The sequence below is a fragment of the Anomaloglossus baeobatrachus genome, chromosome 4 (assembly GCF_048569485.1).
Source record: "Anomaloglossus baeobatrachus isolate aAnoBae1 chromosome 4, aAnoBae1.hap1, whole genome shotgun sequence".
NCBI lineage: Eukaryota > Metazoa > Chordata > Amphibia > Anura > Aromobatidae > Anomaloglossus > Anomaloglossus baeobatrachus.
In genome coordinates, this window is record NC_134356.1 from 539,360,419 (window position 1) to 539,387,022 (window position 26,604).

General features: G+C 43.5%; 1 protein-coding gene across 7 annotated transcripts in view; it reads left to right on the plus strand.

The window, feature by feature from the left end:
* Positions 1-26,604, plus strand: part of NTRK3 (neurotrophic receptor tyrosine kinase 3) — a 1,080,464-nt gene that overhangs the window by 523,927 nt on the left and 529,933 nt on the right. For all 7 annotated transcript variants that reach the window (XM_075345946.1, XM_075345945.1, XM_075345948.1 and 4 more), the window contains exon 6: positions 14,069-14,223. In XM_075345946.1, coding sequence (XP_075202061.1) covers positions 14,069-14,223 — 155 coding nt within the window. The remainder of the gene's footprint in view (positions 1-14,068; positions 14,224-26,604) is intronic.

Genomic DNA, 26,604 nt, shown 5'->3' on the forward strand with positions numbered 1-26,604 from the left:
CTACAGATCTCATATGATATGCTAAAGAGGCCGGGGGCTAGTCGCAAGGGTGTTTGTTCCCTTGGCTATAATCCAAAACTTGCAGTAATCTTTAGACTTAGATATTGACAAAGGCGAAAGGTCTAGCCGAAAACGTGTTCTTTCTGTTTGTATTGTCCTTCTATGAATTAAATTCTAAAGATTACTGCAAGTTTTGGAGTGCCAGTCTTATGTTCATATATTATTTGGGTATGCCATCCCTTGACCGAGCACCTGCAATTTTGAGTGCCGCCTGGATATCATTTCTCATTATATGTTCCCTTGGCTAGTCGGCCCCCTTAGCATGTAAGTATATCCCCGTGGGTGTGCTAACCTGCCAATGAATGCTCAGGGTTAGAGGATAATCCCGCTCACCTCTCTGCTCCCATTGCATCTGACTCCTGGATTTAGGTGCATGATCCTGGACTTTTGGTCATGCGCACTACATGAGTTTGAAGCCAGGACTCGTACACCCGGCTTCATAGTGCACATGACCAAAAGTTTGGGAACATGCGCACTGAGCTGAAATCCAGGAGTTGGACGCAATGGCAGCAGAGAGGTGAGCATAACCATCTTCTGACATTGCACATTCATTACCATGTTAGCACGCCCGCAGGGGCATGCTTACATGTTAAGGGGGCTAACCAGCCAGGGGAACTAAGGCCCTTGCGACTAGTTGCTGGCCTAATTAGCATATAATGAAGAATCTTTAGAAATACTTTTTCTAAAGATCTCTTTATCTATGCCACTAGATGACTGCTAATCAGGGATTAGAAATATGCACCCAGAAGTGCTCATGGTTCTGGGTGCATATTGCACCTGAGAGGTTACTTTTAATGTTTGAATCTAATCAACAAAATGAATAAGAAAAGGACTTGCTCTGTGTCTCCCAGTCCAGACACAGTGATCCTTTCTTAAAAAGGATCTGTGTACAGATGGATCTTTTAAACTACTGTATAATCGGACAACGAGAAAAAATGGACAACATACAGACGTGTCCCATGATGTGTAAATTTAGCCTTAGCCAGACAACTTCTATAAATTATATAAAACACATTCAACTTTTGGTTAAATTCTTCTTGTATTGATAAACATGGGTATATTTGGTAAAATGCATTTATAAAATAAAAAAAACATGAAAGAAAAGATTTTTAAGGGTTAAAACTTTTTTCTTCATCTTTTATGACCTTTATACAATTGTCTCCGCCAAGCATTCTTCAGCCTGTCTTTTTAAGGAAGAGATAGTCACCATAGCATCCAAGTGAAAATAACTTCTCAAGCCTCCACAAAATAATCTTCCTTCCAGGACGTGTTATGATAATTCATTGTCTCAGCAGTGACAACAGAATCATCCGGATGATACCTCTTGTTTCTCAAGAGCTGTCATCCCATATCACGAGAGACAAGTGCATTCGTATTGTGCAGGACTTTTAAATAAATCTCTGTGGAGGCCTACTAGTGACACCCTGGAATTACTTGTCAGTCTTCTGTGCGTTTTATATGGGAGATTCACAGACGTTCTGTTCTGCTTACTGGTTGGTTAAAATCATGTTATTTCAGCTGAGTGGAAAAAGAAAACAAAGCTCAGGGGCATTCCTCTGGAGACCGAAAAGTGTGCTGTCTGATGACATTTACGTCAGAAAGAATATGCCCCATTACTTCATATTCATCTGTGCTTTGTACTAAATGTACAAACATGTGATCCCGATTGAAGCTCTAGGCTAGGAATTCTTGTAAGATGTTAAACTTCTTAATATTTAGATAAATGCAGAACAGCAAAAATTCAAGTCATTCAACCAGACAAGATCAATTCAGGATATCCAATTAAAAATAAAAAGTACTTAAAGTAAAGTTCTTCCTTGAATCTACAGAGGATCTTTCCAAACGTCCTACAGTACCTAAGGGAGTTTAGTCTATCCTATCTCCACCCTCTATTTACTCTTACTAATGTAAGATGGTCACTGGTAAAATCCTGAAGGGGAGATATGTTTCACTGAGGTTGTCAATCTCAGTGTTGGGAACCTGGAAACATGATCCAATATGTTTGGTATTGAGAAGATTAATCTGCCATGGTAATGGTCGGCTTTGTGAACAGTTGGAGTTGAGTGGGATGGCTGTTCACATAGCTCAACCCTAGAATGTGGTCCAACAGGTAAAATTATGGTCTTTGCATTCACTATGTGGCTGTGTGTAGAGTATAGATTTGAGCAGATCTCTAAAGCTGTGTTCATACAGAGAAAGGTGGATCCTGTTTCTGAACAAGCGGCCTCTGCAGTTATTTATGGACTGTTTGAGCTTTCTATGTTTCTGTGATGCCTGCCCGGAACCACAGCCTCAGGATGCTACCCACACAGCAGAATCCCAAGAACCCCAAAACCCTTTAACCTCTATACAGGGATCTGGAATTACTAGAGGGTCCAAGAGATTGCTGCTTATGGAAGACTGCAGTCTTCCAGAGTAGTCGTCAGGCAGGGTAGTAGTAGGCAGTAGTAGTAGGCAGAGTAGTAGTCAGGCAGGGTCAAAATCAGGAGGTACAAAAAGGGACTAAAAAGGCAAGCAGGAGCATAGTAAGGAAACCAGGCCAAGGTCAAACTGGAGATGGGAGCGAAGTACAAAATATGACAGGCAGCAGAATGGTCACTGAACGGTCAGAGATCAAAACATGGGAATCATAATTCAGGAGCAGGGTGTGAACCAGAGACCAGCAGAATACCCTAAGACTATATCTGATGGCGACCAGCAGACAGGAGAAGTAATAAAAAGGGTATGGTGCCTTCCCATTGGCTGTGGCTGAAAGGTGATAACTTCAGCTGGAAGGCACACACCAATACAGTCAGACAGTAGTACTGCAGGTCCCAGGGAACCAGCTTAGTGGATGGGTGGAGCCTGTGCCTACCAGAGGTACTGGCACTTACTCCTTCTCTATCACGAGAACCGCCTGCAATTGGAATACAGCGGCACCTGGTGACTGGGGAAGAAGTCGCAAAAGCGGACTCTGGTGGAGACATGACAGTTTCTTTATGCGAGAAGAGCCTGTTTACGTTTTTGTGCTACTGGTTTATGAAGCCTAGTAAACCAGCTGAAGATTTAAATGGAAGATGTTTCTCTGACCAACTTAATCTGCAGCTGAGTGAGCCCAAGTCTTTACAATAAGTGAACTCTTTGTTGCATCAGCTCCTCTAGGAAGGTAACAGTTCTCTCAACTGAGGTGTAAGGGAGGTAGGGAAACAGCCAAGTTCTCACTGGGGCTAAAACATTTATAGGCATAATTTGGTATGAAAACGGTAGCGCACTTCTCTATATTCATTATCTTCTATATGAAAGCTCTAGTGCGCATTGGATGCCATTGATCTTGGCAGTACGATGCGCTGTCAAGAATAGTGAGCATTTTGCTTGTTTGTTGGGTGATCGACAGCCTCTTTAGATTGCAAGATTATTGTGAATAAAGCCTGCTCTACACGTGTCGATATGTCGTGCGATCGCAGTTGCGATCGCACCCGCTCCCATCGTTTGTGCGGCACGGGCAATTTGTTGCCAATGCCGCAAAAAGTCGTAAACCCCTGTCACACGTTCTTACCTTCCAAATGACCTTGCTGTGGGCGGCAAACATCCTCTTCCTGAAGGCGGAGGGATGTTCGGTGTCACAGCGACGTCACACAGCAGTCGGCCAATAGAAGGAAGCGGCGGAGCGGAGATGAGCGGGACGTAAACATCCCGCCCACCTCCTTCCTTCCGCATTGCCGGCGGGATGCAGGAAAGCTGCAGTTCATCATTCCCGGGTGTCACACGGTGCGATGTATGCTGCCTCAGGAACGATGAAAAAACGGAACACAGATGGACGTTCGATTTTTAGAAAATGAGCGACGTGTCAACAAGCAACGATAAGGTGAGTATTTTTGCTCGTTCAGAGTCGCACGTAGCTGTTACACACTACGATATGTCAAACGATGTTGGATATGCATCACTAATGATGTGACCCCGACAGCATATCGGTAGATATATCGTAGCGTGTAAAGCGGACTTAACTGTCTCTAGAAATAATCTGGCAGTGACAATGGACTTGAACCAGTTCATTTAGCCCATTTAGCACCATTCCAGACTTGCACGTTTTCAGATTTTTTTTTTCATACATGCAGTTTAAAGAGCTGTAAGAATTTTTGCCACTTGAAAATTCAAGTAATTTTTGAGTTTTTATTTGTGATACATGGGGCAGCATTTTGCTATCACCCCAATATTCCCATTCTTTTCCTTTTGCTGATTTCAGGTAATGTAGGTGGAAAAATAAAAGAAATGTGTTTTCTTTCCCTATTTTTTTTTTGATCACAAAGAATTACTAAAATAAATTGAAAATTTGTAATTTTAACTTTATTTTTATGAATGCATTTATTTTTTATATGTTTTGCACATTTTGTCCCCCATAAGTTCATAAAAGACATTTGGTTGAGTGCATTTAAATATATAATATTTATCCAGTTACAAGGGAAATGCAGACTGGATAGCAGTGCTCTCTGGGTGTCCTATGACTATATACAGTGATCACATGACCGCTGTGTATGGAGGAGGAAGCACTGTCAGTGTATCCTATTACTGTATACACACTTCTGTAGCTCTGTGTATATAACTATTTCTCCTCTATGGGAACTGCGGCTGTCTCAGTTCCCCATTCCCGCAGATTTTTAATGCCGCTAGTGAAAATTTACAAAACGAAACATGAGGTTCTTAGTAGAGTTGAGCAAGTACCTAACTAGTCGTACTCGCTATACTCATAACAAGTACTGTCTAATACTAGTGTATTCATTCCAAATAGAGTGTGCAATGCAAGTCAATGGGGAAAAACTCACAAAGTAATGAGTAACCTGAATGCTGCACCATTTGCTACTTGCACAAAATAGTACGGCATTCAGGTTACTGCTTACATTGTGACTTTTTCCCCATTGACTTGAATTGCACAGGCTATTCAGAATGAATACGCGAATATTAGACAGTACTCATTATGAGTATAGCGAGTACGACTAGTTAGGTACTCACTCAACTCTAGTTCTTAGCATTCTGATTAGACTGTATAAAGCCCACTACCACATCAAGGCGTACTTCTCAGCGGATCCCCAATTCCTAACCTAATTAACCTAAGAGGTGAGGTGCCATGTGTTGACCACTGCTGCTAATGTGACAGTGCAGCAGCAGGGGCACCTTGGCACCACACAGCATTCATAATGCAGCAAAGCAGTGAAATTTAGCCTAAATTAATTTTGGATTTCTCATTATTTGAATGACACTGATGCTTTGTGCTACATATGTGGCTAAACCGAATGCAATGTCATTGACAAATTTTAATATTTGCAACTCAAGATATTGGATATCTTATGTCTACCTGTAAATTGATATATCTGTAGCTCAATGGTGTTCTGTATAGCTCGTTGCACAGAATCATGGTTTTTCTTTAATCCTTATAGATTATTTTTAGCAACCATGTAGAAAACTGTATCCAGTTGTGTACCTCTAATGGAAAACTTGCAGACTGCTACTGTATGTAATTGGTCTGTTCGAGTTTTCAGTAGAGATGAGCATACCTCTGGAGATTGGGTTCACTGACCGCAAACAAGCCTAGCTCCACAGGCTCGAGCTTGACCTTAGCCCCAGATCCAGTCACTGATTAGCAGTTTGACTCTCCACCCACATACAGCCAGCCAAAAGCAGATCACTTTCATGGGAGGGTGGCCAGGCTTTTTCAAACTTTTTATATTTTGATTGTACACTACATTTGATCACGCTGTTGTTACCCCCAGTGTGCGCTGTTCAAACACTGCAAGTAGCTTGCACCGGGCTGAGCACCAAGCGTACCTGAGCACAGCTTCGCTTGCGTGAGTTTTGTTCCCACGTAAAGCATCCTATCCCTGAACCTTGATTTTTAAAGTCGGAGTTCGGTTCCAAAACCAAACCTCCGTTTCGCTCATCTCTAGTTTTCAGAGTACTTACTCTTCTTTCTGGACAGTAGTTTTTTTTTATCTTTTTCAAGTTAATTTCTACTTCTAACAAGATCTCGTGGTAGATTATGTATAAAGCAGAAGAGAATGCTAATTTGTCACATAAAAGTAACGTTTCACTTGTGCTATTTATACAAGAAGTTATCACGTACATCTGAAACATTGACGTAGATTGCTATGTGGATCACATCTCACGGTTAAGGTGTTTTTGGTAGGTTTTGAGCTATTATTTAATTCTCTATTAAATAACATCTCAGAAGACTTTATTAGAATTGTAGATTCTACAGTATCTGGACTCTTATGTGTCTAGATCTAGTGAAGTATATATTTATGCATATTTTTATGTTAGTTTAGTCTTCAATTAGTAACAATATTGATTCAGTTTAAGGAAGATCTTTTTGGACTAAGCTTAAATAACTATGTGACTGGTGTATGGCATTTTGCACTGAGGTTGTGCTGTGTAATGCCTTAGCACATATAGTAAAAAAAATGTTTTTTAAAATTCCATGTATTCTAAGACATCACTTCATTAGGCTGCATGAAATTATGAGAAGGTGCAGTAGGGGTTGACAACAGCAGATTTCCTTGCTCATGTAAAAATCCTGCATTTGCATTTACATCCAGACCAAACCCAGGCAGTAAAAATATATAAAAAATACTGACCCACACATCCAACAGGTATGAACAGGTGGCAGCTGAAAACACATTATAACTTCAAAACATATACAGCTGCACTCTAGAATGCTAACAATGAATAATTTAACTCTAGCATTGCATTACAGCTATAGGAATATTTGAAAAAAAGAGATATTTAGCTTATGTATTAACCAATACATATGAGCCCAGTCACCACGGCAAGGTAATCTCTGTAAACTGGGAACCTAACTTGAAATGCCGCTATCTGGGTTAAAAACCTCCACGTCGGGGCAGCAAGACTAAAAACCTAACATGAAATGCCACTGTCTGGCTTAAAAGCTCCCATGTCTGGCTAGCTATACTCCTGCTATAAAGTGGAATGAACACAGCCTGTGTATATATATATATATATATATATATATATATATATATATATATATATATATATATATATATATAAAGGATAGATAGATAGATACGGTATAATATTTTTTCCCTCATGTTATAAGTCTATTAAGTGTGCTTGGGTCCATTAAGGGTGGGGTACAGTATTATTTCATGGACATTTAAAGTAAAACCATCCTTCCAGTTAAAAGGAAATAGATGTGCAGTGTTAGGAAGCCAAAAGTACATTAAGGAAAATAATAACTGCATCTCTTCCCATAAACATTGCCGAAAATAGTTGTGTAAAATGCATCATGAATTAATAATGAGGCAAATGTATAAATAATCCATAGAACAAAGATGTGGCAGGTTTGTGGTGTTAAATGGATCCAGTAAATGGCAAAAGATAATTTGTGCACAGGCCTCCCATGTGTCTTTCGATTAAGACAAGTTACATCATTGGCACTAATGCAGGTTGTTAGTAAATTTAGCCCTTGAGCACACTGGTCTTTCATTATTAATGCAGACTTCATTAATTATCAACAGAAATGCAAGACACTATTTTATCCACTTTATTGGTTACTGTAGTCGCGAGTTAAAGCTTTTGCCATGTAGCTTTTATCACTGATAAGGCATCAGAATAAGAGACATTTTCTCAGTCCCTGGGGCACAACATCATAGTGACATGATCATTTAGGCTATAAAAAACTGCTATCAGGATAATGACAGGCGTATGCAGATTTTCATTCATTAGTATAATCTCCGACGCTCTTCTGTCAAGTCAGTTAAAGGGTCGTCATTATTATTATTAATAATAATATTAACTGTTGTACGTGGGCAGATATTCCATAATATTCATTAACCTTAACAAAAAATAAATCCCCAATGAACACGTCTGTGAGACTATGAGATATTCTCAGGATTTAACTATGAAATGGAAGAATAGGATTTTAGTTCAGTTGGCAGACTTTTTTAAAGTTTACTTCTTAAAGGGAACCTGTCACCAAATTTGGTGATTATAAGCTGTGGCCACCACCGGTGGGCTCTTATATACAGCATTCTAACATGCTGTATATAAGAGCCCAGGTTGTTGTAAAGAACGTAAAAATCACTTTATAATACTCATTTAGCAGTGCAGTGAGGTGCAGAGTGGTTGGATGGGCGTCTGTTTTCTGGTATTGGCAACTCCTCTTTCGGCCATCTTAGTCCTCCTTCTTCTGAAGCCTGGGTGCATGATGCGTCCTACGTCCTCTACACTAGCCGGTATTGAGGTCCTGTGCAGGCGCACTTTGATCTGCCCTGAGTAGGGCAGATCAAAGTATTGTAGTGCACCTGTACTGCTATTTTTGTTTTTATTTCCCCTTCTTGCAAGAGCCCTAACTTTTTTATTTTCCATCAATATAGCCATATGAAGGCTTGTTTTTGCAGGACGAGTTGTATTTTTTGAACGACACCATTCATCCTGCCCCACATTGTGCTAGAAAACGGCAAAATAAATTCCAAGTGCTGTGAAATTGCAAAAAAAAAGTGCAATTGAATTGCATGATAGTTTTTGGGTTTTAATTTACCATGTTCAAAATTTTGTTAAACCAACCTGGCATAATGATTCCTCATGTCAATAACAGTTCGTAGACACCAAACATGTATAGTTTTACTTTTATCTTAGTGGTGAAAAAACAGCTGTAACCTGCTAGAGGACTAGTTTTTGACCTGGGCGATGTACAACTGCAGCCCTTTTTTGCTGTAAGTAATGCTTAATTTTTGGAGGATATTTATCCCTCTTTTTGTTGTATTTTTATAATAAGTGGTGAAAAAACAATCACAAATTTGTAAAAAAAAGGAAATTGCAATATTGTCGCCATTTTCCGATACCCGTAACATTCTCATTTATTGGGATCTAGGGCTCAGTGGTGGCTTATTGTTTGCATCTAGAGCTGCCATGTTTATTTATACAATTTTTGGATACATGTGATGTTTTAAACGACTGTTATTACATTTTAATGCAATGTTGCAGAGACCAACAAAACACAATTATGGTATTTTGATTTTTTTCGCTACACCATGCTCCGATCACATGATTTGATTTTATATTTTGATAGATCGGTTATTTCTAAATGCGGTGATACCAAATATGTGTATTTTTTTTTTTTTATTTTTATTTTTAATGGGGCAAAAAACGAGTGATTTTGAACGTTCAGATTTTTTTTTATATTTTTAAAACTTTGTTTTTACAATTTTTATTGATTTTACTAGTACCCCTATGGGACTTTATGGCTACACTGTCTGATCACTTCCCCTGATCAAAGCATTGTTTTAGCATTGCTCTGATCAGGAGAAATGCTGCTCTCCTGTGAGTGTTGGCGTGCATTCATTTGCACTGTCAAAGAGTGACAGCCCGATCTAAGGGGTTGATAAGCGCTGGTGTTTCCTGCACATGTCTGTTGATCGGATAAGCAGACATGTGGTGGGGAATAATGCGGGTTCACCATGCGAGCCCACATTAAAGGGACAGACACGGCCAAGGATGGACGGATATGTCCTTAGTCGTGAAGGAGTTAAGAGTATTCCAGTGATAACAAATCACTTATCCAGTAGATTATGGTATTTATTACAGTGTGGTCTGACTGCTGAGCACTGAGAGATGATGTCCCAAGCATCCTGTTCCCCACTAGCCCAAAACACCACAAGAATGTATCACTTTAGTAAATTCTCAAGTGCCATATACCATAAAATGTAGCAGAAGGGTGCCACTACTTCTAGAGGGGGAATAAACCATGTGTATAAAGTGCAGAAATATCAAAAAGACTCATATATTAAAGTATTCCTATATTAAGTTCAATAAAAATAGGTATAAATCCACCCCAAACACAAAAAGCCCAAAAAGAGAAGGTGTTCAAAAATACAATTATAAGGTTTGTAACAAGATCAGTCCCAATAGACCATATCATTACCCTATCTGTTTGTAGCTAAATAGAAAAATATATATATTATTATTATTATGATTATATACCGTATATATATATTCATTTAAATATATATATATATTTATATATAGAATAGCCTACCATGTTAGTATCCACTCTCCAACGTGACTGTCCCTATAGATATTTAATTACCCTACTTATTCATAGGGAGGGGGATCACTATCATACAAACATATCGTTTTATAGATGAGTACAGCATGAAAGCATAACATCCTGTTCATTCAAAGGAATATAATATGGTACAAATATAAATGCACAATTTTATATATCAATTAAAACTGGTATTGTACAAGTTTACATGTCTTAAGCCCGCTACACACGCTTCAATATATCTCACAATCCGTCGTTGGGGTCAAGTTGTAAGTGACGCACATCCGGCATCGTTTGTGAGGTATCTGCGTGTGACATCTACTTGCGATCAGGATTGAACGCAAAACCGTTGATCGCAAACACATCGTATCATTCTCTAGAATTGAGCGTTTTGTTGCACGAACCTAGTCAATTGTAACGTGTGACATCCCTCATACGATTTTGGTGTCTGATGCTATGTGCGCAGGTGTGCGCTCTGCACCGCAGCTTAAAAAAGGTCTGCTTCAGAGCGCAGCTGAAAAGCTGCGTTCTGAAGCGCCTCACAATGTCTGTCATTCACTAATCTCTGTCAGTCAGTCACTATCTCTGTCCCTCACTCTCTGTCCATGTCAGTCTATCCCCCTCTCTCATATACTCACCGTTCCCCGATCCCCGGCGCTGCACGGCGTTCACACTGCTCCGGCGGCTTTTACTGTTTTGAAAAAGCCGGCCGCCCATTAAACAATCTCGTATTCCCTGCTTTCCCCGCCCACCGGCGCCTATGATTGGTTACAGTGAGACACGCCCCCACGCTGAGTGACAGGTATCACACTGCACCCAATCACAGCAACCGGTGGGCGTGTCTATACTGTGTAGTGAAATAAATAATTAAATAATTAAAAAAAACGGCGTGCGGTTCCCCCCAATTTTAAAACCAGCCAGATAAAGCCATACGGCTGAAGGCTGGTATTCTCAGGATGGGGAGCTCCACGTTATGGGGAGCCCCCCAGCCTAACAATATCAGCCAACAGCCGCCCAGAATTGCCGCATACATTATATGCGACAGTTCTGGGACTGTACCCGGCTCTTCCAGATTTGCCCTGGTGCGTTGGCAAATTGGGGTAATAAGGAGTTATTGGCAGCCCATAGCTGACAATAAGTCCTAGATTAATCATGTCAGGCGTCTATGAGACACCCTCCATGATTAATCTGTAAATTACAGTAAATAAACACACACACATGAAAAAATCCTTTATTAGAAATAAAAAACACAAACATATACCCTGGTTAACCACTTTAATCAGCCCCAAAAAGCCCTCCATGTCCGGCGTAATCCAGGATGCTCCAGCGTCGCTTCCAGCGCTGCTGCATGGAGGTGACCGGAGCTGCAGAAGACACCGCCGCTCCGGTCACCTCCACGCAGGTAATGAAGACAGCCGCGCGATCAGCTGCTGTCACTGAGGTTACCCGCTGTCACTGGATCCAGCGGTGGCCGCGGGTAACTTCAGTGACAGCTCAGCTGATCGCGCTACTCACCGCCGCTCCTATCACCTCCACGCAGCAACTGAGGTGAGTTGCGCGATCAGCTGAGCTGTCACTGAGGTTACCCGCGGCCACCGCTGGATCCAGTGACAGCGGGTAACCTCAGGGACAGCAGCTGATAGCGCGGCTGTTTTCATTACCTGCGTGGAGGTGACCGGAGCCGCTGTGTCTGCTGCAGCTCCGGTCACCTCCATGCAGCAGCGCTAGAAGCGACGCTGGAGCATCCTGGATTACGCCGGACATGGAGGGCTTTTTGGGGCTGATTAAAGTGGTGAACCAGGGTATATGTTTGTGTTTTTTATTTCTAATAAAGGATTTTTTCGGGTGTGTGTGTTTATTTACTGTAATTTACAGATTAATCATGGAGGGTGTCTCATAGACGCCTGACATGATTAATCTAGGACTTATTGTCAGCTATGGGCTGCCAATAACTCCTTATTACCCCGATTTGCCAACGCACCAGGGCAAATCGGGAAGAGCCGGGTACAGTCCCAGAACTGTCGCATATAATGTATGCGGCAATTCTGGGCGGCTGTTGGCTGATATTGTTAGGCTGGGGGGCTCCCCATAACGTGGAGCACCCCATCCTGAGAATACCAGCCTTCAGCCGTATGGCTTTATCTGGCTGGTTTTAAAATTGGGGGGAACCGCACGCCGTTTCTTTTAATTATTTAATTATTTATTTCACTACACAGTATAGACACGCCCACCGGCTGCTGTGATTGGGTGCAGTGTGATACCTGTCACTCAGCGTGGGGGCGTGTCTCACTGTAACTAATCATAGGCGCCGGTGGGCGTGGAAAGCAGGGAATACGAAATTGTTTAATGGCCGGCCGGCTTTTTCAAAACAGTAAAAGCCGCCAGAGCAGTGTGAACGCCGTGCAGTGCCGGGGATCGGTGAGTATGAGAGAGGGCTGCTAACTTCAGTAACTTAGGAGTTTAGCGGTCACCGATGAGCCTTTCACTGGTGACCGCTAATCAGGACGCGACACAGACAGAGCCGCAGCATGACAATGAAGTCGGGTGAAGTTCACCCGAGTTCATTCTGACAGTGCGGCTCTGTCTGTGTCTGCTGTCATCTGCCATTCAGCTCTGCTACATGGCTGTCTGTGTCTGCTGTTAGCGGCCATGTAGCAGAGCTGAATGGCAGATGACATAGTAAAAACACATCCCTACACATTACACACGCTTGGCAAGTCAATAAATAAAAAAAAAAAAAGGTGCCCAATGCATACGTCACAGAGCACATGATCTAAAGGATCGCACACAAAATTGACCAATTTAACATAGACTACTAACGATCGTGTGACAGCAAATGAACGACCAACGTGCAATCGCATAAGATCCCGTATGCAACCTGGGCGTGTCACATCGCAAATGCGATTGTACAACTAATTGCAAGGTGTAAAGTGGGCTTTAGGGTACAGCGTTTAAATTGAGGTAGTGTCCTTGTATTTTCAAAAAGATCCAATAAAGATACTATTGTCCAATCTTAGAGGTCTAAGGAGTTGAGCAATACTGATATAGTACATAGGTGCCCATAGATGTCTATGAGGCTAGGTTACCTCCCCTTTAATCCAGGGTACCTTATCACACCTTTACTCGTCGTCCCATAGACCTCTTAAGGAAATCTTCTGCCTTGCTGTGTTTCCCCCTTTAAGAACAAGGGTTCATCAGAAGGCTACTTTGAATATTTGATCCACATTGGTATTCATGGGTGTGCTAATAGCAGCTATCAATGGTAGGATCCTCAGTGCAATGCAATTTCAGAAGCCAAGATTCTGGGATCCCCAATTTCCTTGTTGCCCTCTTAGCCTTAATCAAGTAATGATAACCTGATGATGATCAGTGCCAGAATATTCTTAATTATTTGATGTGTTAGTGATATTTATTACTGGAAAACCTCTTTAATAAAAAATAGGAATAATAAAATCCCATTTTTTAATTTTGAAGTTCATTTTGCTCTTACAACAGGGTACATGTATTTTTCTATGTATGTACAGTATATTTGGTACATAGATAAGACTCTATCTGTGCCGAACTATCAAACTGAGCCATCTGTGTTATTTAACATTCTAGCTGGTGCTCGACCACCGCTGTGAGCGACTGACACATCTTACAGGTCATTGCACTAAAATGAGTTAAACAAAACAAATGCAAAACAAAGGCTTTAACTTGATATAAAGTATAATAGATCACAGTTTTCCTTTGTGATTTTGCAGGTAGAAGAGATTCATCACTTTTAGAAAGGCATTAAAGGTGACATTTAGATGTTACTCTCCAGTATGTCCTTAGTGCTGATCCCCATAAGAATATAGAGCGGGAAGAAGCATTGTACTTTACCTGTCACTATTATGTCACTAAATGTCACAGCAGATGCCCCAACTGGATATATATAATTGTTCTGTATACTGTAACTTCTCACTTACCACTGTTTATGATTTTACACAGAGTAATAGAAAACAACCAGTTCATCTGCAGCTGTGACATTCGCTGGATACAGATTGCCTATAGGAAAAACGAGGCGAGTTTGGGGAAGCAGAACCTGTTCTGTACGATGAGAGGCCACAACATCACACTTCATAGAATGAACATCTCGCAGTGCGGTGAGTAGTTCTTTAACTACAATTGTCTATGTTTGCTAATTGGATTTCTTTTTATTGCTATTGCATTTCAGTTTAATTTACAGAAATATCTCAAAACCCCAATATAAAACGCTTTATTAAGATATAGTTAAAAAAATGACAAAAGTACACAAAACGTATAAAAATCAGCAACAGATCAGGACAACCAATATCCAAAGCAGATAGATATGGGCTAAGGGGGCCCTAGGAAACCCTAGGGAAAACTTCCCCTACCTGACTACAGAGGGTTCCATGTCAGCCGACCCTTTTTCCTATCCCTGCTGTTAAGGGTAGCCCTTGACCGAAGAGAGGAATAGATGAAATCTCAAGTAGGTAAACAAAGGCTTTTGTATACCTACTTGAGATTTCCTCTATTTTTCTCTTCGGTCAAGAGATCGGAAAAGGGTCAGCCAAAATGGAATGGGGCACCCGAAATCTCAAGGTGTCACACCCTCCGTAGTCAGGTAGGGGAAGTTTTCCCCTTAGCCCATATCTATCTGCTTTGGGTATTGGTTGTCCTTATCTGTTGCTGATTGTATATACGTGTTTTGTGTATTTCTGTCTTTTTTTAACTACAGGATATTTTAATAAAGTGTTTTTATTGGGGTTTTGAGATATTTTTTGTAAATTTCACTTTTATACTTTGCCCAACTTCATTTCTACTACTTAATCCATTGTATTTTAGTTTACCAACAGTTTGTCCTCAATTTACTCCATATCTCCCTTCTGTCCCAGGGAAGGTTCTTTTGGAAATATACAGTATATATGCATGTTTATGTGAGAAGGCTTTTTTCTTTTTTTAAGTTTTAAAACTCTTCATGGAGAAAGGCAAGTCTATAAAAATATATATTTATAGCAAAGAAAAACACCAGTTTAACTTAATAAAAGACGTGTCTTGTTATGAAGCAATGATGGAGGCCATGCAAGAACCTTACTTTCCTTCTGTCCCTTCTGTCCAATATGGCTGCTGAGATTAATTTTGAATAATTTTTGAAAGCCCAGTTATCTCAGCAATGGAAGGTCTTAAAAATAAAAAAAGTCTAAGGGAGTAAATACATTTTACATGCACTTGAAATTTGCCGATATCATACAAAAGCTTTATTTTGTTGATGTGGTTTATCTAAATATGCTAGCCATGACAAAGCAATTTATCAGATCTACTCCTGGCAAATATCCAGGTAGCCCTCCACTAGCTATGTCCCTGTAGATATGACCATTAAGGGGGCTTTACACCGACATCGCTAACGAGATGCTGTTGTGTGTGACATGTACAAGCGACCGCTAGCGATCAAAAATACTCACCTAATCGTTGATCGTTGACATGTCGTTCAAATCCCAAATATTGTTGATGGTGCATGACACAGGTTGTTCGTTGTTCCTGAGGCAGCACACATTGCTACGTGTGACACCCCAGGAACGACGAAAAACACCGTACCTGCGTCTTCTGGCAATGAGGTGGGCGTGACTTTCATTCGGCTGCTCTCCGCCCCTCCGCTTCTATTGGACGCCTGCCATGTGATGTCGCTGTGACGCCACATGAACCGCCCCCTTAGAAAAGAGGCAGTTTGCCGGCCGCAGCAACGTCGTTAGGCAGGTAAGTTCGTGTGATGGGTACTAGCGATATTGTGTGCCACGGGCAGCGATTTGCCCGTGACGCACAAACCACGGGGGCAGGTGCTTTAACGAGTGACATCGCTAGTGATGTCGCTGGGTGTAAAGCAGCCTTTAGAGCTGAGCAAGTACCTAACTATTTGTACTCGCTATACTCATAACAAGTACTGTCTAATAGTCGAGTATTCATTCCATATAGTGTGTGCAATGCAAGTCAGTGGGGAAAACTAGCAATGTAACAAGTAATCCGAATGCCGTACTATTCGTGCAAGCAGTGAGTAGTGCGTAATTTGGGTTACTTGTTACATTGTGAGTATTTTCCATTGACTTGCATTGCACATGCTATTCGGAACAAATATGCGAGTAGTAGACAGTACTCGTTATGAGTATAGCGCATACAAATCGTTAGGTACTCGCTCAACTCCAATGATCATGTATCATTTGAAAATTGAAAGACTGGGAATGTTCAGAACTACACCAGCTATTATTCCATCCACATAAGATTGTTCCAGAGGCCCATTCATGGATCATTGCCAAATATAACCAATATAATCACTCACAAGAACCTAGAAAAGCTACAGAGTCCATAAACAATATAAAGAAAGGTGTCAAAAGTATTATGCAATAATATCAATCATTGATGCCAGGGCCCTTGATGTAAAGAGGGATATAGAAAGGATTTGCCTCCTTCATATCCAGGAATGGTTGCAATTCTTATTTTACAACATTTTTTTTGCTACTTTAAAGATAAATAAAATATCTTCCACTATCGATTTTTATATCTTGTTGAAACAACAAATCCAAACAAAAAAACTTGTCCAAAGGAGACAAATGAACCTTTTTAACAGCCCATTTGAAATCCTACAGAATCATGGGAGAAAAGAGTAGCCAAATGAGGTGGGAAACCAGAAGTTTACATACACTATCTAAAAAGGTCACTTATGCACATTTTTCTCACTATTTGACATGAAATCAGAATAAGCCTTTCCTATTTTAGGTCAATTAAAAAACAAAATTATTTATATTTGCCAAATGATGGAATAATGAGAGGGAGAATGTTTTAAGGCATTTTTATTACTTTCTGAAAAGTCAAAGATTGACATACATTTCATTAGTATTTGGTACCATTGACCTTAAACTGTATGACTTGGGTCAAACATTTTGGGTATCATTCCACAAGCTTCTCACAATAGCTGGTAGGAATTTGGGCCCATTCCTCCTGACAGAACTGGTGTAACTGAGCCATGTTAGTAGGTCGCCCGATCTCCTGCAACAAATAAACTCCAAAACATGATGCTGCCACCCCCGTGTTTCACCCTTGGGATGGTGTTCTTAGAGTTCAAAGCTTCTCCGTTTTTCTTCCAAATATAATGATGGCATTATGGTCTAACAGTTCAATTTTACTTGTCTCCAAAAATTAAGGTTTTTGTTCCTGTGTGCATTTGCAAACATTAATCTGGATTTGGGTTTGTTTTTGAGTAATGGCTTCTTCATAGCAGAGAGGCCTTTCAGCCCATGTTGATACAGTAATTGTTTCACTGTGGATAATGACACAATTTTACCAGCTTCCACCAGCATCTTCACAAGGTCTTTTGCTTTTGTTCTTTGGTTGATATGCACATGTCTGACCAAAGCACATTCATCTCTGGTAAACAGAGCCCATCTTCCTATGGAGCGGTCTGATGGCTGGACATTCCCATCTTGTTTGTACTTGCATATAATTGTTTGTACAGATGAACAAGGCATCTTCAGGTATCTGGAAATTGCACCCAAGAATGAACCAGACTTGTACAAGTCCACAATTCTCTTCCTGAGGTCTTATGTATGGAAGACAAAATAGAGAGAAAAAAAAAGAGGAGCGCTGTAAAGGAAATTAATGAACTTTATCCTAGCTAGAATGTATCTAGGGCGCTCACCTGGAGGGGTTGCACACCCTTCTAAAACATCGGTAAGTGCAGGGTTAAATTTGCTGATCGCTGATCCAGCATGGATGCTACATTTCCTCCGTTCGTGCTCCTTTGGGCGTGATCGTCAAGGAGTCATGTGATCGGTCACATAGGGAAGCATCACCGCAGGTCCTGGCAGATAACAGTGTGTGTGCCAGCCAGTATTGAAGGAGATAAACCAGAGCTGCTCCTGCCATTGATCCCTCAAAGGGGAGTAAATTATATCTTGTGTTGTGTTCGTCAGTGGGGTTTTTCACTGATGCATACATTTGATTTGATTGCAACCTGTTAGTATGATAGGCAAATGTAGGGTTGCCGTAAGCAATTGTTTATTCTAATTATTAATTTGCAATCATTGTTTGTCTGCCTCTTTATATGTCACTTCTCATCCCCCATTTAATTATCGACCTGATGAAGATAGCTTGCCTATTGAAACGCGTTGGGTTATCATAAACAAATAAAGGTTTTTAAACATTGAAGAAATCCTCATTCCTAGCACTCCATTGGACCAGTTTGTTATCTCGAGCTTTCCACATAATCTGCTTCCTAAGATCTTGGCTGACCTCTTTTGACTTTCCCAGGATACTACACAAAGAAGTAGTGTGTTTCAGGTGTGCATTAAAATACATCCACAGGTGTGTCCAAAGACATGACATCACCATATGGACTGTCCTATATTGTTTAAAGGCATAGCACTTTTAGGGTATGTAAACCTGTCTTTGCAGAAAGTAATAAAAATGCGTTAAAACATTCTTGCTCTCTGATTATTCTGGCATTTGGCAAATATAAATAATTTTGGTTCCTAATTGACCTAAAACAGGAAAGGTTTATTCTGATTTCATGTCAGATAGTGAGAAAAACCTGCAGATGTGTATTTTTTAGATAGTGTATGTGAACCTCCGGTTTCAACTGTGTGTGTGTGTGTGTATATATATATATATATATATATATATATATATATATATATATATTTTTATATATATATGTACACATATACAGCGCATATATATATATATATATATATATATATATACAGTGCCTACAAGTAGTATTCAACCCCCTGCAGATTTAGCAGGTTTGATAAGATGCAAATAAGTTAGAGCCTGCAAACTTCAAACAAGAGCAGGATTTATTAACAGATGCAAAAATCTTACAAACCAACAAGTTATGTTGCTCAGTTAAATTTTAATACATTTTCAACATAAAAGTGTGGGTCAATTATTATTCAACCCCTAGGTTTAATATTTTGTGGAATAACCCTTGTTTGCAATTACAGCTAATAATCGTCTTTTATAAGACCTGATCAGGCCGGCACAGGTCTCTGGAGTTATCTTGGCCCACTCCTCCATGCAGATCTTCTCCAAGTTATCTAGGTTCTTTGGGTGTCTAATGTGGACTTTAATCTTGAGCTCCTTCCACAAGTTTTCAATTGGGTTAAGGTCAGGAGACTGACTAGGCCACTGCAACACCTTGATTTTTTACCTCTTGAACCAGGCCTTGGTGTTCTTGGCTGTGTGCTTTGGGTCGTTGTCTTGTTGGAAGATGAAATGACGATTCATGTTAAGATCCTTGATGGAGGAGCGGAGATTCTTGGCCAAAATCTCCAGGTAGGTCGTGCTATCCATCTTCCCATGGATGCGGACCAGATGGCCAGGCCCCTTGGCTGAGAAACAGCCCCACAGCATGATGCTGCCACCACCATGCTTGACTGTAGGGATGGTATTCTTGGGGTCGTATGCAGTGCCATCCAGTCTCCAAACGTCACGTGTGTGGTTGGCACCACAGATCTCGATCTTAGTCTCATTAGACCAAAGAATCTTGAACCAGTCTGTCTCAGAGTCCTCCAAGTGATCATGAGCAAACTGTAGACGAGCCTTGAGATGACGCTTTGAAAGTAAAGGTACTTTACGGGCTCGTCTGGAACGGAGACCATTGCGGTGGAGTACGTTACTTATGGTATTGACTGAAACCAATGTCCCCACTGCCATGAGATCTTCCCAGAGCTCCTTCCTTGTTGTCCTTGGGTTAGCCTTGACTCTTCGGACAAGCCTGGCCTCGGCACGGGTGGAAACTTTCAAAGGCTGTCCAGGCCGTGGAAGGCTAACAGTAGTTCCATAAGCCTTCCACTTCCGGATGATGCTCCCAACAGTGGAGACAGGTAGGCCCAACTCCTTGGAAAGGGTTTTGTACCCCTTGCCAGCCTTGTGACCCTACACGATCTTGTCTCTGATGGCCTTGGAATGCTCCTTTGTCTTTCCCATGTTGACCAAGTATGAGTGCTGTTCACAAGTTTGGGGAGGGTCTTAATTAGTCAGAAAAGGCTGGAAAAAGAGATAATTAATCCAAACATGTGAAGCTCATTGTTCTTTGTGCCTGAAATACTTCTTAATACTTTAGGGGAACCAAACAGAATTCTTGTGGTTTGAGGGGTTGAATAATAAATGACCCTCTGAATAAACTTTTCACAATTTAAAAAAAAAATAAAAAAAGAAATAACATTCTTTTTTGCTGCAGTGCATTTCACACTTCCAGGCTGATCTACAGTCCAAATGTCACAATGCCAAGTTAATTCCGAATGTGTAAACCTGCTAAATATGCAGGGGGTTGAATACTACTTGTAGGCACTGTATACATATATATATATATATATATTGTGAGACTGTGACCGGGGTTATCTATGACGGCCGGTATGTCTCGCCCCGGTTGTGCTCACTCCATGATAGAAAGTAAATCCACTCTAGGGTTAATGCTGTTTCCCTACAGGCTGAAGGAAGGGTTAAATGGAAACAGGAACGAGGGGCAGGTGTGCCGGGTGTGAGGGAGTGATCACAACTCCCTGAGTCTCTGCTGGAGAGACAGGTATATTGCTGTGGATTTTTGTTTGGACATTAAACACAGTGTGCTGTGAACCTATATGCCTGGATCCCGTGTCTTCTGCTGCGCAGCCGACCGCGCTACCTCACATATGGTGGAGAATCGGCGGGCATGCCAGCCCGGTGAGGTGTACTTCCTTTTCTGGTGATCCGGTAGCACATGTCCTGGATTCAAGCAGCTATACTACGGCCCAAACCCAGCGACGCCATGGAGGACATACTAAGGCATTTGGCACAGGCTAATGCACAGCAGCAGCAGGCTAATGCACAACAACAAGAGGCTAATGCACAGCAACAACAGGTGAATACCCACCTGCTCCGGACGTTGGAGCAACAGCAGCAACAGCACCAGCAATCCTTGAAATTGCAGGAAAAAAGGCACCAAGAACAGATGGTTCTCCTGGCCAAGTCAATCCGTGCCGGACCGGCAGCAACAACCCCGGGACCGGGTGACGACGGCAGCGTCCGGAAAGCGGTGAGACAAGCGTTGCAAAAGATGACCCCGGGGGATGATGTGGAAGCGTTCCTGGCAGTGTTTGAGCGGGTGGCCGAGCGGGAAAAGCTGCCGACCCCCCAGTGGGCTGAGGTATTGTCGCCCTATCTGACGGGGGAACCCCAAAAAGCGTACCTGGACCTCGGTACCGAGGACGCCATTGACTATGTGACCCTGAAAGCCGAAATACTGGCTCGGTTGGGGGTGAATACCTATGTACGGGCTCAGCGGGTAAATCAGTGGTTCTATGAGGAAGCCAAACCCGTACGCTCCCAGGCCTATGACTTATTACATCTTGTAAAAAAGTGGTTGCAGCCTGACACTCTGAGCCCGGCGCAAATGGTGGAAAGGGTAGTAGTGGATCGTTTTGTGCGCACTTTACCCGTCACCGTTCAACGGTGGGTAGGACAGGGTGACCCGAGTACCCTGGACCAATTAGTGTCCCTGGTAGAGCGGCATGTGGCTACGCAGGACTTGATACGGGACACTGAGACTTTGCGTACCGCCCGTCGGTCCGGCCCCTCCAAGCCTAGGGCCAAGGACCCACCGCCGACACCGGTACAGGAGTCCGCTACCATCCTGGCTGAGGCCGCGCCCGCCGTTCCTGAGGTCCGGAAGGCCATGTACCCTAAACGACAACTTGTCAAGGGGGTTTCCTTCCCTATTAGATGTTGGCGGTGCCAGCGGGTGGGACATATGGAAGCCCAGTGTCCCCTGACCACGGAGCCCATGGATTGTGGGGTTACCCGGCGGGGTTCAATGTATGCTCAGGTGGTGTGTACCGCTGACCTGGTTCCCCCAGAGACTGAGCCCCACTTGTGCCAAATACAGGTGAATGGATGTCCGGTTACAGGATTGTTGGATTCCGGAAGCTTAGTGACCCTTGTGCGATCCACCTTGAGGGCTAAAGTAAAGGCCACAGGACGTACCGTGGGGGTGGTTTGCATACATGGGGACCGCCGAGACTATCCCACGGGGATTGTCACCATCACAGCACCTTGCGGTCAGGTGCAACATGAGGTGGGACTGCTTAACACTCTTCCTTATGACGTGATCCTAGGACGGGATCTGCCCTATTTTTGGACTTTATGGAAGGGAACCCCTAGGTCCCCTCCGATATTGGTCAGTCCGGGGCCTGAGCCCTACAATCCTGAATCCGGGACACCTGCCGTAGGGGTCCCCATGATAGGGACAGAATGTGAACCCGATAGGTCGCCCCTAGAGGTATTGGCAGGAGAGGCTGAGACGGTCGAGCCCATCCCGGACTTGGAGGCATCCCCGGATGCGTTTGGGACAGCCCAACTCCAGGACCCTACGTTAATACATGCCCGGAATAGGGTGTTAGTAATTGACGGGGTGGCCCAGCTGCCCGGTGCCCAGGTAAGGTACCCCCATTTCGCTCTTAAACAGGATTTACTCTACCGGGTAGATGAAATACGGGGCGTGGGGGTGGAGCAGTTGGTGGTGCCCCAGCCGTATCGCCGGCGGGTCCTCGACTTGGCTCATAAACATCTGATGAGTGGCCACCTAGGGGTCAAGAAAACGCAGGAGCGAATATTGCAAAGGTTCTATTGGCCCGGGGTCTTTGGGGAGGTAAAACGGTTCTGCGAAACCTGCCCGGAGTGTCAGCTTACCGCACCACTGGTCCACTTTCGCAGTCCGTTGGTGCCGTTACCCATTATAGAAGTCCCTTTTGAACGGATAGGGATGGATCTGGTGGGGCCCCTCGTAAAGTCTGCTCGAGGGCACCAACACATCCTAGTGATCGTTGACTATGCCACCCGGTATCCAGAGGCGATACCTCTCAGACATACTGCGGCGAAGCTTATAGCTCGGGAGTTGTTTTCTGTGTTCTGCCGGGTGGGGTTGCCCAAGGAGATCCTTACGGATCAGGGGACCCCATTCATGTCTAAAGTGACCAAAGAACTATGCCGGCTACTCCAGATCAAGCAGTTGCGTACGTCTGTGTATCATCCTCAGACGGATGGGTTAGTAGAACGATTCAATAAAACCCTGAAAACCATGCTAAAAAGGGTGATCTCCAAAGACGGGAAGGACTGGGATATGATGCTTCCCTATTTGTTGTTTGCCATCCGAGAGGTGCCACAGGCATCCACGGGGTTTTCGCCTTTTGAATTGTTATACGGGCGACATCCCCGGGGATTGTTGGACCTGGCAAAGGAAACATGGGAGCAAGAGCCCACCCCCCATAAAAGTGTGATTGAACACATTTTAGGAATGCAGAACCGCATAAGCGCGGTCATGCCAATTGTGAAGGAGCATTTACAGGAGGCTCAGGCCGCGCAAAGCGGCCGCTATAATAGACAAGCCACCGTGCGGACCTTTAAACCCGGGGATCGGGTGTTGGTATTAATCCCCACGGCGGAGAGTAAATTCCTGGCTCAGTGGCAAGGCCCCTACGAGATAAAGGAAAAAGTCGGGGTGGTCAACTATAAAGTATTGCAGCCCGGTAGGCGGAAACCTGAACAAATATACCATGTCAACCTATTAAAACCGTGGCAGGAACGGGAAAGCCTGATGGTTGAGTTTCCCCCATCTCCCTCCTCTTCGGGTCGTTCACTCCCGGCTTCAGCGACCTCCGGAGAGGACGAACCGGAAGTAAGGATCGGAGAAGCCCTCACCAAGCAACAGAGGCGAGAGGCCAGACGGCTGGTTCAGCAGAACCCCGATGTCTTCTCCGAGTTGCCGGGTAGGACCAGTCTGATACGACATGACATTGTCACCGAGCCCCACCTGAAGGTACGCCTGAAGTCATACCGCGTGCCGGAGGCTCGAAGACAAGCCATATCAGAAGAAGTAAAGACAATGCTACGCCTGGGGGTCATCGAAAAATCCCGGAGTGAATGGGCTAGTCCCATTGTCCTAATACCAAAACCCGATGGCTCCTTAAGGTTCTGCAATGACTTCCGGAGATTGAACGAAATATCCAAGTTCGATCTCTACCCCATGCCCCGGGTGGATGAGCTGATTGATAGGCTGGGACAGGCGCGATATTTTACCACGCTCGACCTGACCAAGGGGTACTGGCAGGTGCCACTGACGGAGTCCGCCAAGGAGAAAACCGCTTTTGTTACGCCGGAGGGTCTCTTCCACTATGTTGTCTTGCCTTTTGGGTTACATGGCGCTCCGGCCACGTTCCAGAGGTTGATGGACTTGGTGCTGGAACCCCACCAGGCGTATGCATCAGCGTACCTTGATGACATCATTATTTACAGCTCCGATTGGCAGACCCACTTGGAACAGGTACAAGCGGTGGTGGACGCGCTTCGAACAGCCGGATTGACAGCCAATCCCAAGAAATGTGCGTTGGGACTCACGGAAGCCCGCTACTTGGGCTACGTGATAGGCCAAGGAGTGATTAAGCCCCAAATTAACAAGGTTGAGGCGATCCAGAAGTGGCCTAGACCCCTGACCACGAAGCAGGTTAGGGCCTTCCTGGGTATCGTGGGGTACTACAGGAGGTTTGTAAAGGATTTTGCAGGACTATCAGCCCCCTTGACGGACCTTCTCAAAGGCAAGAAGTCCGTCATGGTACGCTGGACTCCGCAGGCCGAGGACTCCTTCCGGGCCCTGAAGGGGGTCCTGTGCGGACAGCCCGTTCTCGTACACCCTGATTTCCGGAAGGAGTTCATAGTACAGACTGACGCCTCAGAGGTCGGCCTGGGGGCAGTGCTGTCTCAGGTGGTTCAGGGGGAGGAACACCCCGTCACCTTCTTAAGTAGGAAGCTCACACCTCCCGAGCGGAATTATAGCGTAGTGGAGAAGGAGTGCCTGGCGATCAAGTGGGCCTTGGAGTCCCTACGCTATTACCTGCTGGGACGGCAGTTTCGCTTGGTGACGGATCACTCTCCACTGGTCTGGATGAGGTCCGCCAAGGAACGGAATGCCCGGGTTACCCGGTGGTTCCTTTCTCTGCAGAACTTCCGGTTTACGGTTGAACACCGGGCCGGTAGGTTGCAGGGCAACGCCGATGCCTTGTCCCGCGGCCCGTGTTTGCTGGCAGGAGTTCAACCCCGCTCGCTTGAACTGAGGGGGGGGTATGTGAGACTGTGACCGGGGTTATCTATGACGGCCGGTATGTCTCGCCCCGGTTGTGCTCACTCCATGATAGAAAGTAAATCCACTCTAGGGTTAATGCTGTTTCCCTACAGGCTGAAGGAAGGGTTAAATGGAAACAGGAACGAGGGGCAGGTGTGCCGGGTGTGAGGGAGTGATCACAACTCCCTGAGTCTCTGCTGGAGAGACAGGTATATTGCTGTGGATTTTTGTTTGGACATTAAACACCGTGTGCTGTGAACCTATATGCCTGGATCCCGTGTCTTCTGCTGCGCAGCCGACCGCGCTACCTCACAATATATATATATATATATATATACACACACACATACAGTACAGGCCAAACGTTTAGACACACCTTCTTATCTCTAGAACAACTGTTATGAGGAAACTTTGTGCAGCAGGCCTTCATGGAAAAATAGCTGCTAGGAAACCACTGCTAAGGAACAGGCAACAAGCAGAAGAGACTTGTTTGGGCTAAAGAACACAAGGAATGGACATTAGACCAGTGGAAATCTGTGCTTTGGTCTGATGAGTCCAAATTTGAGATCTTTGGATCCAACCACTGTGTCTTTGTAGAAAAGGTAAACAGATGGACTCTACATGGCTGGTTCCCACCGTGAAGTATGGAGGAGGAGGTGTGATTGTGTGGGGGTGCTTTGCTGGTGACACTGTTGGGGATTTATTCAAAATTGAAGGCATACTGAACCAGCATGCCTACCACAGCATCTTGCAGTGGTGTGCTATTCGGTCCGGCTTGCGTTTAGTTGGACCATCATTTATTTTTTAACAGGACAATGACCCCAAACTTACCTCCAGGCTGTGTAAGGGCTATTTGACTAAGAAGGAGAGTGATGGGGTGCTATGCCCAGATGACCTGGTCTCCCCAGTCACCAGACCTGAACACAATCGAGATGGTTTTGGGTGAGTTGGACCGCAGAGTGAAGGCAAAAGGGCCAACAAGTGCTAAGCATCTCTGGGAACTCCTTCAAGACTGTTGGAAAACCATTTCCGGTGACTACCTCTTGAACGTCATCAAGAGAATGCCAAGAGTGTGAAAAGTAGTAATGAAAGCAAAAGGTGGCTACTTTGAAGAACCTAGAATATAAGACATATTTTCAGTTGTTTCACACTTTAAGTATTTCATTCCACATGTTTTAATTCATAGTTTTGATGCCTTCAATGTGAATCTACAATTTTCAGATTCATGAAAATAAAGAAAACTCATTGAATGAGAAGGTGTGTCCAAACATTTGATCTGTATAGTATATAGTGAAGGAAGCAGCACTCTATAAATGCCAGAAAAGACAGAAAAGAACAGGCCTAGTGGCCTATTAAATGGGGTGGCAATATTTTGGTTCAT